This window comes from Lontra canadensis, unplaced genomic scaffold (assembly GCF_010015895.1).
Source record: "Lontra canadensis isolate GAN:19392208 unplaced genomic scaffold, GSC_riverotter_1.0 scaffold225, whole genome shotgun sequence".
In the NCBI taxonomy this organism is placed as follows: Eukaryota; Metazoa; Chordata; class Mammalia; order Carnivora; family Mustelidae; genus Lontra; species Lontra canadensis.
The window spans coordinates 683,163-702,121 of NW_022631219.1; the positions used below are offsets into that span (position 1 = coordinate 683,163).

An 18,959-nucleotide genomic window follows, 5' to 3' on the forward strand; every position below is an offset into this window, starting at 1 on the left:
CAGGTCATGATCCCAGGGTCCTGGGATTGAGCCCCACATCAGGCTCTCCGCTCAGCAGGGAGCCTGCTTCCCCCCTCGCTCTCTCTGTGCTGCTCTGCCTACTTGTGATCTCTCTCTCTGTGTCAAAGAAATAAATAAAATCTTAAAAAAAAAAAAAAAAAAGAAGAAGCTCAGAACACCGAACGCTCATGGGCTCAGTCCCAGTGCCAGTTTCCCTTGATTTCAGGGTTACCAGAATCCACCCTCAATGATGCCACTCGTGTCCCAAGCATGAGGCCACTTGTGTCCCAAGCATGAGGCCACAACTGGTGCCAGATGGAGTGTGGATGGCTCTGAATGTCAGCCTCCCAAACCTGTATCCTCTTGATAGGGAAATGAACAGAAGTCATCTTTTGAACTGGCAGAATGTTCCAGAGACACAGGCTGCAAACCAGGGCCTCCAAGAAACAGGTGAGGCACATATACTCTTAACCTGACTCTGACCTGGCTCTACCAATACCCAGAGACCCCACCTGCAGTCAATGAACTCCTGGCATGAGTAAGGCCCAGCAGCCGTAGCAGCAAGTCAGAGACCAGCCCCCAGGAAACCACCGGGAATCCCAAGCCCTTCCAGTCCAGTGGCAAACGCTCAAGGCTTCACTCTTCCAACGCCAGACATGACTAACCAAACAAAGCATTCATGGATACAGCCTCAGAATCCTTCTTAATACAATGTTCCTGGGAAGAGCCCCCAGCAGACCAGAGTCGGGATGTGAAAACAGAGGTAGTTGTCATCCCTCCTGTCCGTTGTGCAGGTGTGCATATCATGCACCAGAACCTGGGATGGAAGCCTGAAGAAGCCAGAGCACATGGGCTTCTGGAGGCAAAGTAGGACACCATCTCCAAAAACAAACAAACAAAAAAAAACCCCAACATCATCTCTAGCAGGAAAGAACCACCACCTTGAGGAACTTGTCTCAAACCAGTTTTAAACCCAAGTCACAAAAGGCCAGGCACCTTCAACAAGAAGGTAGGTGAGAGGGACTCCTTCCCAGTAATACCATCTCCTGGCAGCTCCCAGAGACCTGCCTTGTGCCATGGCCCTCACCTGGATCTGCCCTTTGCCCATGATCTTGTCCACGATCTCGTTGTTGTCCTTGTTGACCTTGGTCTTGTCATAGCACTTTTCGTAACACAGGATCCTCAGGGACTGGGAGCCCTCCAGCTCAATCTCAAACTCCTGGGGAAAGACGGTATGATGACCCTGAATCTCCAAGGTTGACACACGCAGCTTCCTGGTGAGTGTGGACCCCGACTTGGCAAGGGTGAGAGGGGGTGCCCAGGGCCCAAGAGGAGCACGTCAGAAGGCATGCGGGAAACTTCCTCCCTTGCTACAGCTCCAGAAGGCTTTGAATTGCTGGCGTAGTAGAGTCTGGGCCTGAGCTGAAAACCCCACATCTAGCCATAAACACAGTATCAGACGCTAATTGAGCAGGAAGTGGAGGGCAGAGAGGTTAGGGAGACGGAAGTCACCCAGGCAGCAGGCTCCGCCATCCCCTGTCAACAGCGAGGGAGCACAGGGAGTGGGGTGGGCACGCTTGGTGACAAGCTCAGGGGTCCCTGCGGGGACGCCAGCCGCCTCCACTCACCTCATCCCACTTGGGCTCTGTCGTGTCCCGGAACACCCTGGTTTTGGCTTTGCTGACGAAATAGCCAAAGGAATCCACCTCCAGGGTACAGTACAGGTCTGCAGCAGGGATGGGTAGAGACATACCAAGTGAGGCCCAAGGCTCAGGACCTCGGGAGGGCAAGGCGGATAACGGCCTCTGTCCCCCCAACCTCCCTGCAGGACACCCTCTGTGTTCCCCTTTCCCCAGCCCTAGGGCTTCTGACTCCTTCCCACTTCTCTGCCCTCCAGCTACAGTGGCCTCCGCCCTCTGACTTGTCCCGCTGCTCCCACCTGAGGCCCTTACACCTGCAGTCCCTCCATCCCTGGTCCTTGCTCGGTTGCCTCGTCACCACTGAAGCCTCAGGCCAAAGTCTTCACTGGCTGGGCTGGCTTCCCTTCACCCACCAACCCCAGGTTCCTCAACAGGGCACCTGGTATTTGAGGCGGAAGTCTATGGAGGGTGTCTGACTTTTGGGTGCTGGAAATCTGGAGTAACCCCCACTCATGGCAACAATCAAAAATGCCCCCAAATCCTAGCTTGTTTTCTTCACAGCACTTGACTTTAAGTTCTCTTTTCTGCCTGTCTCCCCTCACTGTTTTAACCCCACACAGGCAGAAGCCCCCAGTGAGACCCAGCTGACAGGGACACGGCACTGGGGGGCCACCCCAGGCACTCTGCAAATCCACACCCTCCCTGTGGGGCTCATACCCTGACAACCGTCCCCGTCCACGGGAGTGACCACAGTTGCATCCCAGTGGAATGGCGCATGGGAAGGGCCTTGGGGCTATCCAAGCCAATCCTCTGCAGTGGGAATCGAGGGGCAGAGGTCAGAGGGTGGATATCCATGCCCCTCAAGGCCCCATTCAAGGCTTTCCTCAGAAGGGAGAGAGGATGGAGCTGCCCCCGAGTTGTCTCTGGCCGGGTAGGACGGGGATCAGACAGAGCTGGATATCAGGGCATGCTGCGAGGTGGGCACAGATTAACAGGCGAACAACACCAGAGGCCTTGAGCACCCTGGCCTCTGCCAGGTCAGAGAGCAGGTAGAGAGATGGAGGGCGAGAGTGCCGTCCCCATTTATTGACTTTCATGTGAGTGAGCACTGTCAGGGGTTAGGGGATAGTTCGTGAGCTAGAAGGAGGGCTTTGAGTCTGACTGTCTGGGTTCAAATCCCAGCTCTGCACAAATCACTGAACCTCTCTGCCTTAGTGCTTTCCTGTACAAAGCAGGACTAACAATGGTGCCTATACCCCAGGCCTGACTGTGCAGATGTAATGAACGTATTGGGACAGAGAGCCACAGCTGAAGATTCATGGGGCCTGAGCCCGCTGAGTCAGAGTGAACACAGGTGCGGCGCCGGAGGCTGGTGGAGGGAGGTGGGGAGGATGATCTGGAGGTCAGGAGAGATTTCTGTAGCAGCTCACCTCATGTCTAACCCCCGACCCAGTTTGGAGGGAGAAGACCTGCTCTGGGAGAGGAGGCCATGCCACCTCCCTGAGGCCCATCCCAGCCAAGAGAGAGCAAAGAGAGAGGGTAAGGCATCTGGGCATGCTGGGCCACAGACTCAGGTGTGTGGAACAACCTTCTATAACTTTACCAATTAGGACTATTCCTGGGCAGTGCCCCCTAGAAAGGGATTCCATGTGTCTGGAGAGGGTCCAGGAGGCTGCCTCGCATTGTAAGAGCAGCATGGCCTGAGTGGTGAGCTCTGTGGTCCTGGCCATAATGAGAAACACTGCTCTAAAGCAAAGGGTCTGGGCTTCGGTAAATGGGGTATTAGGGACCTCGGAGTGATGTCAAGGGCATCAGAGCAGAAATGCACTTGAAAATGCTCTGGAACAGGCCAAGGCATCACCTACACCCTGGCCACCTTTGAGCTTTCTCCAGCACTTAATAAGGTGCCCAGGCACCCAGCAGTAAGGGACCCCCATGAACATCACAGGAAATGCTTGTCAAATGGCTATCTGCATGGTGCTGGACAGGTGGACCCAGGGAAGACCTCGCCTTCCAGAGACAAAGAGGAGGGAGAGGGAAGGGGCAGGTGGGGAAGAGAGGAGTCAGGATCCCTGGGTTTCTGATCCTCTGTGAGGTTCAGACCCTTTATCTCTAACTCCGTTTTCTCATCTGGCAAATGGGAAGAAAAATTCCTATGGGGGGGAAACTAGATAAGTGTAACCGTATCTTGCCAAACGCTAAAAACTGCAAGGATGTGGGCAATGGTGATAAAGAAGGCAGGAAAAGGGATGCATGTGGCAGGGTGCTGGCACAGCAGGGCACTCAGGCATCTCTAGGAGAAAGAAGCTGAGGCTCCGAGAGGTTAAGAGATTTGCCCGAGATCCCACAGCTTGACAGGGGCAGATGTGGGGTTAGGGTCCAGGATTTCAGACACCCAGGAGCTGGGGAGGGCTTAGGGAAGAGCAGACCTTGGAGACACAAGACAGGAACGACCCTCCTGCCAAGAGGAGCTGGTTCCTGACTGTTGGGGAAATGCCCACCCACATGTCAGGGCCCCACCTGGGGAGAGCAAGGCAGACTTGATGAGCCATGGGAGGCCCCTTCAATGGATCCACAGGGACTTCCTGTGAAAGGATGAACCATGGCCTCTGCTCTTCCTAGGGCTAGGGGTCAGGGGCACTTACTGGCTGACTGCTTGAACCCTTTGGCAGAGTGGACGATGACATGGAGGAAGCCATAAAGTCCGGGAGACTCATCGTCTGTAAGAGAGGAACCACCTGGGTAGGGTTGGCGAGAGGCCGGCTTCAGCCCCCCTTCTCACCCCAGACTCCCGGGAAGGCCAAAAGGGTGTGAGATACCATCTGAGCCCTGGTCTCGCAGCACCACCTGGTGGCTGGAGGAAGAAGTTTCCAGAGCCCACTGCTTCCTGGAATTTGAACTGGTACCCCTTCTCCCTCCACTCAGCCTGGAAGGCCAATCCCCATCTTCCCTGCTGGGCCAGGGGCACTTTTCCTCCCCCTCTGAAAACTGCTTATCTCCTCCCTGGCTGTCCTCCTCAGTGTAGCCTTTCAAAGTGAAAATTAACCAATATACGTCTGCCCCCTTTTGGGATAGGAGGCAGATTAAACCCATATGGGTAGGAGAGCCTGCCTTCAAAACCCCTCCCCAGCATCCACGGGGCAGCCAGATTCTACCCATTCTGGACCAGCCCTGATCATGGCTCTCTCTCGCTCAAAAAAACCTCCCATTGGTCCCTCGGCTTGAACAAACTCCTTTGCTTGGCATTCCAAGATCTGCCCCTGGAAACTTCTGGCCTTATTTGTCATATGCTAATCCACCTACCCTTTTCCCATCCACCACCGCCAGGCCCCATGCTTCGGTCTTTCGCTTCCATCATCTGACTACCTCAGGAACATATAACAACACGATTCCAGTGCACAAGGGTGCCAGATCCTTCTCTCAAGCCAGAGGGGGCCGGGGAGCAGTTGGGACCATCTGGAAACTCAGCAGAGAACAACCCCTGTTTGAGCTCTCTGTGTGCCTGGAAACTGGGTTGTTACAACCACATGTCTGGCTAGGTCCTTATGAAAGGTTCCAGCAATGCCCTGGGAGCTTGGACCTGCTGATCAGACAGCCTTGGGTTCTCGATCTTACCGTCTTTATTGCTGGTGACGGGAATGTTGTGTACAGTCCTAAGTTTGAAACAGGATCCCGTAAGCACCTGGAGCTCCACGGAGCTCAGGACAAAGGCCTGGAGATCTGCAGGAGGAGCCGAGAAAGGACAACGTCGTCAGATCCACCAGGACCCGCTGCTCTTCTCTGGGGGCTACTGCAGGAAAACAGCTTAGCTCCAGGGGCAGAGCTGGTCCCCAGAAGGGAGGGTAAGATTTGTAGGGACATAGGGACAGTCACAGGTGGCTCACAACTACGTGTGTGCAACAGCAAGAGCAAGAGAGAGAGAGACAGACAAGCCTGGGCTCTGGGCCCAGTCCTATTGCTAATTTATTCTGTGCCGTTAAGCAAATCACTTCAATTCTTTGGGCCTCAGTAAGTGCCACCCACTCTGGCCCCTTGCAGACAGCCCCAGAGGAGACTGCGGATATGAAAGTTTGTGAAAACACAAAAGGCCACCCTTGCCATGGACACCCTCAGAGCAGCCTAGAGGAGGAACGCAACTTTACCCTTCTTCTGTAGCTTCTGAATGGCTTCTCTCCACTCTGACCTCTCGTAGTCTGAGGACAGTAGGAACAGGTAGCTCTGAAGAGAGGAGAAGAAAATTCAGTGGGGTGACCATGTGGCCAAGCGCATTTCTGGCTCCCTCCTGCCCATGCACCCTGAGGCTTGGTGAAGGTGGGAGCTGGGAAGCGAGCCTCCTTTCCCAGAAGCCCAGCCACAGGAGTGGCAGTGCCGGTGATGGCCAGCAGGGGGCACTGGCTCCACACCAGCCGGCGGAGGCAGAACGGGGTAGGAGCTGGGGCAGCATCCTTGCCAACTAGGCTTGAGTCCCGGAGTCCCACAAGTCATGGGCAGGAACCCTAGAGAACCAGCAGCCCCGGGAACAAGAAAAGGGACCACCTCTGTCCTGTCCCCACCCCTTTCTGACCTTTCCATTACGATTGTGGATCCGAAACGGGATCGTTGGGGAGTTAAGCAGCAGCAGGAACTCATTCTCAAACATCTTCTTCTTCAGGCGCTCGATGGCCCGGCTCTGTCCTTTGTTGGCTTTCTGTGGGGGCCGGAGGGCACAGATGGTTTCCCTCACACACGCCCCTCCTCCCTCGGCAGCTCTAAGCAAAGCATTTCCTTGTGCATTCATTATGTCTTTTAATATTTTTTTTTTTTTTGTATTTTATGATGCTCTGACATCTTAGGGGAGCCCAGCTGTCCAGGGAGAAAGCTACCTTCCCAGGGCAAGCTGACCCTTAAGCTGATAAACATGCACATACCTTCCATATACAAACCAACCAGTCCTGAGTTCCTGCCCCCATTCACCAAGCCAATATTCCCCTACCCATCTTCTCTCGGTGCCATCAGCCTAATAGTGTCATCACTCAGTCACTTCTATAAATCAGATCCTGGGTACCCCGCTTCAAAACCTCAGACACCGTTCAGCAGAAGGCCCTAACAGCTGGCCTGGCACAAGGGGCCTCCCAAGGCTGGGGCTGTCCTCTGTGTCTAGCCGAGGCTCCTACCACGCCTCACCCTGACCCCTCCACCTCAGCCACACCACACCATGCCTTGCTCTGGAATAAGCCCTTAAGTCTCAGCCCATGTCGCCTTCCCCAGTTTTTCAGGCTTATATGTTGTGAAGGATCCCTTCCCTTTTAGTAACTGTTAATACCCTTCAAGTTTCAGTTCCAACGCCAGCTTCAAGCTCCTCGGTTAGAATTCATCTCTGCTGCTTTTTTTTTTTTTTACCCACCAGACTCGCAAAACGGTAACAAGTGCTCACAGCCCTTTGTTGTGACAGGGTGGGGGAAGAGTAACTCTCTCATTGCTGGGGGTGTGGGGTGGGGAATATAATTGGAGGCAACCTTTCCAGAGGTAAATCTGGCAACTAGAGCAAGCCCTCAGCCCCAGCCATCCCACTTTTGCAGAGAAGGTACCAGAGAGAAATAGGAGCGCAGTCAGGTTTACCAGTCTTGCCTGTTAAGAGGAAAGAACCAGAAGCAATCTAAATATCTCCTACATCATTGCGCAGCCAAGCGATAGAATAGGCTACAGCTGTTATAAAGAATCTGACAGATCTGGAGAGCTCTACAGAGCACCATTCAGGGAAAAGCTTAAGTGGCAAAAAGGGCACATAGAGTCTCGTCTCATTAAAAAAAAAAAAAAGACAAACCGGTATAAGCATAGAAGAGTCTAGAAGAATACACCTCAAACTGTTAACAGTGGGAGGTGGGTGATAATCTGTTACAGCCTGTAGGCTTCAGTATTCTATTTCTTGTGATAACAAGCCAGCGTTAGGTTGGTGATGAGAACAAAAATAAGTTTTAAGAAAGTATTATTGAAAGAATCAATCACTGCTTCTTCTGTGACTCAGAGAACAACAATGCACCTCCCTGGTGACTCTCCTCACATTATGTCACATGCTGAGGTCAGTCACCGGCAAGACATGGACTCCGTGAGGTGTCTGGCACACCCCTGCAGCGAGCAACTAGTGGAGCTCAGGAAGTGTGGGTCTGACTGAGCAGAAGAGGCCATGTCTGCGCACTGGGGCGGGAGGGAGGGGACAAAGTCCACCAGCAAAGGGACGGGAGAAACAGACAGGGAGGATGCCCTGGGGTGGGGCTGGGGGGCAGTGCCAGGTGGGGGAGACAGGCTCCACTGAGGCAGTGCGGGGAGGAGAGGGAGGTCAAGGCCAGTCAGGAAGAGGACACCTGTGCCCCTCTCTGGGCTGATGTGCCCCCAGGGAGACCCTCAGTCCTTGGTCAACCCAAACCCCAGACATCCCTGGGGTCATTACTGTGGTCTTCCTCTCCTTCAAAGAGGGATGTCTAAGCTGAAAGGCTTATTTTATTTTATTTTATTTTTTTAAGATTTTATTTAATTATTTGACAGAGAGAGAGATCACAAGTAGACAGAGAGGCAGGCAGAGAGGGGGAAGCAGGCTCCCCACTGAGAGCCCGATATGGGGCCTGATCCCAGGACCCTGAGACCATGACCTGAGCCAAAGGCAGAGGCCTAACCCAACTGAGCCACCCAGGCGCCCCTAAGCTGAAAGCCTTCTTAGAAGCCATCTAGGCACAGATTCCTCAACAACTGTTTATAAAGCACCTACTATGTGCTGAGTCCTAGAGACATAGAACTGGAGAAAACAGCACTATTGCCAGAGTTCAAATTCATATGGGGAAAAGAGAAGGTAGCCTGTGCAATTACAATTCAGGACCAATAATGCAAAATAAAGAGGCAGACCCCAGGACCTTTCCAGACACAGTGGGTACACAGCAGGGAAAGCTTCCGGCAAGATGCAGCCTACGCTGAGCTGACAGGTGGCAAAGGGAAAACAGGCCAACAAACCAAGCCTCTCCCCGCCCTTTATGACATGCATGGGAAAGCCTCCTCCTGAGGGAAAGGGGACTTTCCTCTAGCCACTGTTTTCAAATATGTGAATTTAAGGCTACACATTTTCCTCTAAAGAGTGCTTTGGCCACACCTATGGGTTTTGATACATGTACTCTCATTTTCATGCAGTTCTAAATAGTCTGCAGTTTCCATTAGGATTTCCTCTTTACCTTGCAAGTTTTAATTTTCTAGGCATATACTTTAAGTAGATTCTAGTTGTTCATTTCTGATTTCATTACAGTGTGGCCTGTGAATATAACCAGCATGCTATCAAATTTTTTAGGGCCACCTGGCTGGCTCAGTCAGTAAAGCATATGACTCTTGATCTCAGGGTTGTGAGTTTAAGCCCCGTGTTTGGTAGAGCTTACTTAAAAAAAAAAAAATTGCCAAAAACGTGTTTTTTAAATTTCCAATTTCCTTTGTGGTCTTAATACATGACAGATGTGTACAAATGTTGGGTATGGGCACAGGCTTCTGTGCATTTTCAGATCAAGCAGGAATATGTTAACTGTGTTATTCAAAGCCCCTCTCCCCTTACTTATTTGCCTACTTGATCTGTCAGTTTCTGAGAGGCTCCTCAAGCTCCTTCTTTTTTTTTTTTTTTTAAGATTTTATTTATTTATTTGACAGAGATAGATCACAAGTAGGCAGAGAGGCAGGCAGAGAGAGAGAGAGAGAGGGAAGCAGGCTCCCCGCTGAGCAGAGAGCCCGACTCGGGACTCGATCCCAGGACCCTGAGATCATGACCTGAGCCGAAGGCAGCGGCTTAACCCACTGAGCCACCCAGGTGCCCCTCAAGCTCCTTTTCTTACAACCATCCTTCTTTTCCTCAGGAAGGCCTTCTTCTCTTGCTTTTCTTTTCTATGGTACTTGACATACAGTAGGAAGCTCCCCATCACTAGCCCCACTAAATTCTGAGCACTGACTTTTTGGCCCTCCTTCCATCTGCTCTGTGCTAATGTGCCACCACCACAGTCTTTCCCTGAGCTGGTGCTGCATTCCATCTCCCTTATCAGACTCTCAAGCCTTACAACCTCCCCTCCTTCTGCCACCCTGCCACACCCAGTCCAAAGGGCCTGGAGGAAAAGGGCCTCCCCTCCCCACTCTCTCAGCTCAGATACCAGGCCCTGCTCACCTCCTTCTGGATTTCACTCTTGAGGGCAGAGATCTTCATTTTCATGTCCTCCAGCTCGTGGTCTGGGAAGGGATGCACCTGGGGGCTGGCCTCAGACTCTTCGGGGGATGGAAACACTAGGTCGGCCAGGGGGATGTACCATTTGCAGTCATATTGCTGGTGCTTCCTGCAAACAAGCCGGAGAGAGATGTGAGCAAGCGGGAACTTGGCTCTTCAAGCCTTAACTGCTAGGAACAGAAAAACACCCGAGAGGGATTTGCTAAGAACCTGTCTCAGTCAAGAATGATCCGTGTCCTTGAGGAGTCTGTTCAGGAAACCCCCATGCGGAGAAATGACAGTCAGGGGCTCTGGTCAGGCAGCAGCGAGGGCTCTGGACCTTGGCCTTGTCAATCTTCAGGCCCGATCGGACTGATGTTTTTAAACATCCCAAACCTCTAATGCTTTCCTAATCCCCATCCCACGCTCTTCCCTCCCCCTGGCCTATCTATACTTAGCTCATAGTCATTGCCCTTTGGGCTGGAGATGGAATACACATTATTTTTAATGCCATCCCTGATCGATAGAGGTCACATGGGAGTAGTGGGTGGAAGATTATAAAGCCACATCCGTGTCCAATGGGAAGTAGTGTCGTGGTTCATTAGTAATGTGTGTCACGGGCAAAGGACTAAAGGCACAGGTGTGTTTGCTCATTACGACTGCCACCTGTGCTCTAGAATGATCTCATCTAGTTCCAGGAAGTCACCCTCTTTACTGAAGCACATACTAAACACTCCTTCCCTCACCTCCCCCAGGACGTGGGTTTGCCCCCTCACTCTGGGGCCCTAGCGCTGAGGTGAGCTTAAGGCTTGTCCCCCTGGACTGGGAGGCAGTGTCTAAGACATGTGGGTGGAAAGCAGCTCTCAGATCTGACTTAGGCTCAGATCCCATCTTCTCTACCTCTAGTGTGCAACCTTGGGCAACGGATATAACTTAGTTCTAAGTCTTTTCTCTCCTCTGTGAGAGTTCTGGGGAAGACTGGAAATAATAGAGTCAAAGCATTTGTCATGGCACCTGGGATGGCATAAGCACTCAGTAATGACAGCAGACGTAATGAATATTCACAGGATCATAGTTAGCAAAAATGTAGAGATGTCTAATAAAAGGAGAGTGCTTAAGTAAATTATGGCATATCCACTTGTAACATCACGCAGGCAAGTAAAAGGGTGATTATGAAGATTAGGCAGAGACTGGGAAAATGCTTATGACGTGAAATGGAAAAAGCAGAGACCAAAATTGGGCATTCATTCTGATTACAAGTACATGAAAAAACACAAGAACGTTTAAAAAAACTGGAAGGAAATATAGCAGCAGGAGACCGATGCTTATGTTCGGGTGGGTGATGGGTTTTTCCCCTGTAATTTGGTTATATTATCTTTATAATTAAAAACACAATTTATTTTTAGAAAAAGAATATGTAGTAAAATAAAATTAATTAATCGATTTTTTTAAAGGAGAAAATAAATCCCGGGGCTGGGAGGGCTCCTCAGGGGGCAGAGTCTAGCTCCTTCCCACCCCGCCCCCTGGACTCACCCTGCGGATGTCTTCTTGAGCTTGGCACACAGTAGGACATCTGTAAAGAGGAAGACGTGCCGCAGCTTCCGGGAGCTCTCTGACACTTCCACCAGGAAGCCGTCCTTCACCAGCTGCCGCGTCTGAGGGAGATGGCACACCCACCCCCACCTGCTCAGGGGGCGGTCAGCCCAGGGCCCAGCCAGCACTGGGGGAGGGGCCATGGGGAGGGGACCCGGCACCTGGTGTTTAAGGTCACACAGACCTGGGCCTTCTGGTTTAACACTGGGCAAGTTCCCTGAGTCTCAGTCTTACCATCTGTAAAATGGGGATAATGATGGTTGCTCCGTACCGTTGAATTCATCAAGGTGTCTATGTTAAAGGGCCCAACGGCGGGCACATAATATGTGATCAATAAATGGTGGATTTTTTTTTTTTTTAGAAAATGGTAGATTTATGGGTGCCTGGGTGGCTCAGTCTGTTAGGCGTCTGCCTTCGACTCAGGTCATGATCCCAGGGTCCTGGGATTGAGCCCCACATTGGGCTCCCGGCTCAGCAGGGAGCTTGCTTCTTCCTCTCCCCACTGCTCATGCTTTCTCTCTCTCCCCAACAAATAAATAAAGAAAATCTTTTTTTTTTTTTTTTTTAAATGGCAGCTTTACACTTTCCTGCAGCAGTCATCAGCTCTCACCTGGATATACCCTAGTCCAGGATGACCTGGCTCCTCCACAGTGGGGCATGAACACCCCCACCCCCGCCAGTACTGGGGCATCTCCCCCTCCCCCAATCCTGCCTAAGAATTTGATCTTGTTTCAGTTCAACCTTGACCCACAGGCCTTCTCAGTCTGTTTCGGCTGCCTCTGAGTGGATTCTACAGCTACCCTCAGGTGGATGGGAGACCCAGGCTACCTTTGGTGGGGCTGGAGCACTCCTGGAGGACCCTGCAGGCATCTCTAATCTGGGCTCTGGATGGGTAAGAGCCCAGTTTCTGCACTGACACCCGCACAGCCCATGGGCTTCTCAGGGGCTGTTGCAATCCATGCCAACCCTTCCCATGTGTCTTATAGACCCTGTGACCTACGTATGCTGTAATATGTAGGTGAGCACGGTCAAGTCTCCAGTGAACACGATCTGAAACTGACAGTGCTCTAAACCCTTCAGAGATCTTTCAGATAACCTCGAGTCAGACAAACCAATGACACTCCAGGGCTTGCCAACCAGGGCTGGGAGTCGCACATGGGGACAGCTCTCTGTGCCCCATCAGTCATGCTCCACACCCCATCCCTATTACTTCTCTCCCCAGGAGACACTGGAGTCTCATACATGTAATAAAGGAGCATAAACCCAGCCCGTCTTCACTTCTAAAGGCCCTGAATGACCTCTCCTGGACAGGAAGCCCTGCATAAGGCCAGGCTGCTGACCCATGTGAGTAATTGTCCCAGCAATTCTTCAAATCCCTTTCCCCTCTCGGGGGTACCCCTGCCCTTCCACCAACAAGGGCCCCCAAGGAACTGGAGCTGCTGTATCACATCTGCACATGGGATGTTCCAGCAACCTGGCAGCCTTAGCTCCCCCCGTTCCTGCCTTTCTTACTGCTGGGCTCACTGCCGAGCTCCTGCCCCACCTGCTCATGCAGGCTGAGAATCCACAGCTCAGAGCTCCTGCTCTCAGATTCCCCGGCTCCCTCAGTCTGAGCCATTATCTTCCAGGGACCCTGAGGGCCTCATACTGCCCAAAGTGGGGGGTTTCCATTCAATAATGCCATAGCCACAGCCCCTGGACTGGGGGACAGTGCATGAGGCTTGCAGACAGATAACCCCGGCTAGAGAATCTGGCTCCAATAAGTATGGCCAAGAGACCTTGTACCAGATCTGCAGAGACTCTCTAGGCCTCAGTGAATTATATGACGATCAATGGGACATTTAACATAAAGCTCCCAGGACCTGAAGACCTTTTCTTGGCTGGGCATGGGACAAGAAGGTTGGAGAGGCGCCAAAGACAGGGCAGGACAGCAGGGATGGGTGATGTGGCTTGCTGTGCCCTTCTTAGCCTGGGCGAGAGGCGGGGCTGGGTCCTGGGCTCACCTCCCCCTTAGGAGTGGTGACCGCAGTCCGGCGGGGGTCAATGTCCTCATTGATGCTGGACAGGAAGTTCTGGGAGATGCGGAGGGCATCCTGGAGCAGCGGGTAGTCTGGATGGTCCACAGGCGTGTGCTTCAGCAGGTCCTGGGAAGAGGCGGGGTGGTGAGTTGGAGGCAGCCGTTCTGGGGCTCAGTGAGAAGACAGTGGGGACTCAATCTTCACCAGAGGAATTCCAAGGCAGGGCCCTAAGGGACCCACGCTCTGATCTGGTCATGCCTGTGAAATCTGAACTCAAAATGAGGGGCCGAGAGGCGGGGTGAGGGCAGTGGTACCCCTTTATTACTATCAAGTCATTACTCCTCCCCCTGGTGGAAGAAGCGGCGGGGGGGTCTTATCTCCCCAAGCAGCTGGGAGAGACACCCCTCTACGCATCCCCACAGCTGCTCCAAGCACCCTGGAGACCATGAGGCGAGGGTGGGGAGGCAGGAAGCGCCTTCCCCCAGGGCAGCATGAGCCAAACCTCGAGCTTTGTGGCCAAGCTATATGGAGGCCCTGGGGTCCCCCTGGCATGGTTACCAAGACCTGGGAGGGGCGGTCAGAGCTCAGGGCCCAGGGCCCCTCTGCCCAGCTCCCTGAGGGGGCAGTTCTCATGGACTCCAGTGCCCGCCCCACCCCGGGCTCCGTCTCCTAGTGAACTCCTAATCCCGCTCTGCAGGCCACTCAGGGGCTGACACTTACATGGAGGACCAGGGTGCTCCTGGTGACACGGTCAATGGGCTTGTAGAGCAGAGCTGTTGGCCAGGGCAGGGAGAAGGACACAGAACAGATGAGACACAGGGAGCAGCCTAACCTCAGAGATGATCCTTATCCCTCCACCCGCCTCACAGCCCGACCACCGGGATGCCCAGGTGCAGGCAGCCCCAGCTCTGTTCTTCCGCAGGGTGGGTCGGACGGCACCCACATGCAGCCATGCAGCGCTGGCAGCCCAGGTCCCACCCCACCCCCGCCCGTCTCATCGCATCTCCTGCCAGACATGACTTCTCGAAGGGCCATCCCAAAGGCCTCTCCTTGTCTGACCAGACTTAGAGAGGGCAAAGATGCTCCTCTGTACCCTCAACCTCATCTCATACAGCCACAGCTAGCCTCACCCCACGGCGCTCCGGCTCCCCAGCGCGCAGCAAGGAGGCTCCTGCACACCCAATCATCCTTGTACTCTCTGGCCCGAGGCCTGGCGTCACCAGCTGGGAACCGCCGGCTTCGTTCTGACTCACACGGGCTGCCTCATCTCCACGAGGAGACCCCCCTCCATGCCGTCAAACTCCCCGACAAAACAGGACAGGCTGAGGGCCAGGGAGGCAGGCCAGCTCTTCACACAAAGCCTCTGCTCTCAAGCAAGTGGCAGCCAGGGGAGCAAAGAGTTCCCAGAGGAATTCAGGTGGGGCCTCCGGGAGCGCTGACGCGGCTGGGAAAATGCAGACCCAGGAGCAGTGTGGGGAGAGGGCGTCTATTCCCCATACCCCCTGGCCGACCAGGCCAGCAAGTGAAGATGGCTGGGAGCCAGCAGGGACAGGTGGAGGCAGCAGCTGGCTGACCACACTTGCAAACCGAGCTTTCTGCAAGCAGCTGTGCCCTGCCGCTCCCAAAGAGAGGTGGCTCGGCCTCAGTCCCACACCTGGATGCCTCTGTCCGTGGGGTCATGACCTCTGTCCTCCTGCTGCAGGGGCAGGAAGACGCAGGATGCTGGCTGTGACAGTCCCAGAGCTGACACGCGGGGCCTAACCAAAGAATCCCCAAGCCAAAGAGTCCCCGGAAGCCCTAGACATAAACAGCCCATGCATTGCTTAGCGGACACTTTGGGGAATGATCTGCTGGCTGTGGAGAAGATAGAGTCTCAGTGGTATGCCTTGAGCCACATCTGCGGCTCTGCTTGGCTGCCCTTTAGAATCACTGGGCGAGCTCTTAAAAGAAACAGCTGCCTGTCTCCCTCTCCCCTTCTCGTCGATGAAACCCCAATCTCTGCTGGGTGGAACCTGGGAATCAGCATTTTTAAAAAAGCCCCTTTGCAGACTGATAGGTAGCCATGGTTGAAAACTATTGCCTTATGCCAACACACACCCCATGACTTATCTGTAGCCCCTTCCTGGCAATTGCGAGATCCTCCCCACAGTCTATGGGAGCTAAAATGAACAGGACCAGGCTTGGGGTATCCTGGGTCAGTGAGGGTAGAGCCCAGGTACCAGCCGAGGGCTGGGGGGGCAGTGTACTGACATTATTTAAGTACCCACCTGTGGCTTAGCTCTTCTTCAGGGGGAAATCACACCAGAGAACCCCAAAGACCCAGGAGAAAGTGCAAGTTTAGCAGACACCTGCCAGGGTGGGCCCCAGAGTTCCAGCTTGGGGAAGGCTGATACCACAATGTCAGCTCTCTCTGTCCCTCTCTCAAGTCCCAGGAGGAAGAGGTTTCTGACTAAGCTCAGAGGTCTGCACAAATGGTGGGTCAGGTTTCAGAGGGGTTATTAATATGCCTGCAGTCACCTCGAGTCTACCTGACTGGGGATGTGGAATGAGTGCCCTGGTTGGGAGAAAACAACTAGGAGGAAAGGTGGGAAGAGGAGACGGTAGGGAGAGGGCCCTGGGGCCACAGGCAGATATGGAGGGAAGAAGGGGAGGAAGAACAACCCCAATGTTCTGTCTGAGCTCCCTTCGGCCGCTGGGCACCGCCTTCCCCTGACAATGCAGGATAAAGAGCCCACCCTTTCCCCTTCATCTCTTCCACAGCTCTGGCACGCCGGGCTGCTTCCTGCCGTTGCTTCCCCTTCCCTCCCTTCTTCTCACTATGCCAATCCTGTCCCAGAGATAGACACCATTCACCAAGCTGCAACGCGTCTCCCCCCACCTCCTCCAGGAAGCCCTCCCTGACCAGTGCTTTTGCAAACAACACCCACAGTGCCTAAAAGACCACTGACGTGAGCAAGCTGGCCTCTCTGCAGCTTGCTGGGTACTTATTCTGTGTTCAGTGGTGCTATCTTATATGCACTATTTCCTCTGATTAAAAAGAGAAGCAATTATCACTAGCCCCATTTTACAGATGAGGAAGCCTCTCGAAGGCACAGAGAAGTTACGTAACTTGCTCCCAATAACAAAGCTGCAAATGGTGGCTGGGTTTTGAATGTAGGTCTACCCATGCTCCTAACTTCAAGCATGGGAGATTAGCATCTGCAAAAGCTCAGCGACCTTTGGGAGGATCCTGGGAAAGATTCACCAGGAAGGAGTAGGTAAGCTGGTCTCTTTTGTCACCAAGGTGAGCCCCCTCCTTGGTGGGGGCCTGGATCACACATGACTTCCTTTTGCATCCCATCCTCAGCATCTGGCTCAGAGACCTGCAGAGTGGGTACTCAGCAAAGAACCATTAAGCCAGAGTGAGCCCCAAGGGCAGAATCCCCCCCGGGGCTCCCCAGTAGCAGCATCCCTTCTCAGCATCAAGGGGCTGAGAAGATTCTAAACATTGTGGTTGGTAAGGGCTTATTCTCTCCTCCCACCCCACTGTGAAACTGACTTCAAAGACAGTATCTCAGGGACCAGAGAAACCCTGAACTCCAGTCCCAGGTCTGTTTCACTACGACTAAACCTCATTTTGGGAAGGGAAGAGGAAGCCAAGGGCCAACCCCATGTCTTTTTTAAAGAGGCAGAGTTGAGGCCTGACCCAATCCCAGCCCAGACCAAAAAGAGCATTTCTCCTCTGATTTTTGAACAGGCCAATTTCAAGTCCATCTCTCCTCTTGACCTTGGCCTGTCAGAATTTGAGCTGACGGGTGGGGGCACAGGGTACCGGCACAGGGCAGCTTCTGGCCAGTAACTAGAGTTCCCACAGCTGTCCTGCTAGGGCACCTGGAGAGGGGCTGCCTCAGGGGTTCCTCCATCAAGAGTGATCCTCGACACGGGACAGCCTGCGCAGGTGAGCAGACAACAGCCCCTCCAGGGCCGTGGCCTCTGAGAAAGAGCCCGGGAAACCTCATCATTTCTCCTCCAGCAAACTGCCACCCCCCTCCGTTCAGCCTTTGCCAAGGAGCTCCAGGTTACCACGGAGATGTGAAGGCAAAGTGACTGAGAGGGTGCAGACAAAACGGCTGGTGGGAGGGAAGGTGGTCCTAAAACCAACCGCTTGCCACTCCAAAACACTGGGGGTGGGGGCCGCGGGGGGGGGCGGGGCAGGGCAGAGGGCCACTGGAGGCAACTGTTGACCCTCCGTTCCTGCCAAAGGCACTTCTGGCCTCAGAGGGCAGTGTCCGCTTCCAGACCCCTCCTTGCCTAGGTCTGCTTCCACCCCCGCTGAGTAAGAGCCTGGACTGTCGCAGGACCCCCCTGCTGAGGGACCCCCAGGGTCCCTTTCACGGACAGGTGGGTGTGTGACCTTCACAAAGCAGTGGCCTGCCACGCCCCCCTCTCCCACCAACATGCACCAAGTGCTGGCACCTTAGCTTGGGGGCCTCCCGTGGCTACAAACAAGCCCCGGGGAGCAGCCCAGGTCCCTCCTGCTCTCCCAACTGCGGCCACGTTCTCCCACTGCCACCACGGTTCCCGAGCAGAGAAGGTCTCGAAGGCAGCCCGTGCACTCGGGAGCACACACAATACCCCGGCGGCTCAAGCTCCTCTCCTATCTCCAGGAACAAAGAAAACTCCCAACTTGTCTCTCAGGCAGGGGCTGGCGCCCTCCCGGGCCCAGGCAACGCTGCCCAGACCAGATGCCATGGTCCGACTGGCCCCTGCTGACCCCCCTCCAGCCTCAGGGCTGCCACACCTGCAGACACAGCCTTGTCACTCTCTCTCTTTAACAGCATCATCAGGAAGTTGCCCATTGCCTCCTGGGCCATTTCCCCAACACCGATCCCCACGGAGCCTGGGGTGGGGTGTGCCTGGACACTCCTAGCCTGGTCCTTCCATTTCCAAGCCACCCTGCCCCCGGTTGCCCCAGACTTCAGCTCCAGCCTGCAAGCTGGCCAGAACGGGGCAAACACAGAGCCAGCCACTTGTACCCGCCTCCCTTCTCTGCTGCCCTCCCCGCCCTCCCTACCACCCCCCCCACCTTGCCGGCCACATGTCAACCCACTCCAGCCAGCCCCCAGAGGTGGGAAGCTACACCACCTCCCCTGGGGGTGGGGGGGCGCCTGGGTTACCATAGGTGCAGTTACAGCAGAAGCGAATGATGAGGAGGATTTCCATGGCAGCCTCCGTCCCAGCGGCAGGAGCTTGCGGCCATCGCTCGGTGGCTCCCATCAGCAGCCTGGCCACTCAGCCACCTTGCCGGCTGCTGCTGCACAGCCTGAATCAAGCAGCCGCTTCAGAGTGCTCCTCTAGCAAGGGGGAGGGGCGGGGACGGGAGGGGAGGGGAGGCGCGCGTGGAGAGGCAGGAGGGGGGAGGGGAGGAGGGGAGCGAGCTGCCTGCTGGCATCCTAAGGAGGAGCACGTTTGTAGCTGGACGGCTGCCTAGGGACAGAGGCTGGATTCCTCGCATTTGTGCATACCACACAC

At 54.2% G+C, this 18,959-nt stretch overlaps 1 protein-coding gene and 1 long non-coding RNA gene across 3 annotated transcripts in view; both read right to left on the reverse strand.

The window, feature by feature from the left end:
• Window positions 1-18,726, reverse strand: part of ABR (ABR activator of RhoGEF and GTPase) — a 56,814-nt gene extending 38,088 nt beyond the window's left edge. For both annotated transcript variants that reach the window (XM_032849381.1, XM_032849380.1), the window contains exons 1-11: window positions 18,605-18,726; window positions 14,169-14,221; window positions 13,434-13,574; window positions 11,371-11,492; window positions 9,802-9,967; window positions 6,205-6,327; window positions 5,783-5,858; window positions 5,256-5,360; window positions 4,286-4,360; window positions 1,629-1,726; window positions 1,088-1,219 (exon numbers count right to left, since the gene is read on the reverse strand). In XM_032849381.1, the coding sequence (XP_032705272.1) occupies window positions 1,088-1,219; window positions 1,629-1,726; window positions 4,286-4,360; window positions 5,256-5,360; window positions 5,783-5,858; window positions 6,205-6,327; window positions 9,802-9,967; window positions 11,371-11,492; window positions 13,434-13,574; window positions 14,169-14,221; window positions 18,605-18,704 (1,191 nt within the window). In that variant the 5' untranslated portion in view covers window positions 18,705-18,726. The remainder of the gene's footprint in view (window positions 1-1,087; window positions 1,220-1,628; window positions 1,727-4,285; window positions 4,361-5,255; window positions 5,361-5,782; window positions 5,859-6,204; window positions 6,328-9,801; window positions 9,968-11,370; window positions 11,493-13,433; window positions 13,575-14,168; window positions 14,222-18,604) is intronic.
• On the reverse strand, window positions 7,004-8,113 carry LOC116862205. The gene is made up of 2 exons (XR_004381608.1): window positions 7,708-8,113; window positions 7,004-7,247 (listed from the first exon to the last, which is right to left on the reverse strand). It is a non-coding gene; the product is annotated as an uncharacterized LOC116862205 (long non-coding RNA).
• Window positions 18,727-18,959: the final 233 nt, after the last annotated feature.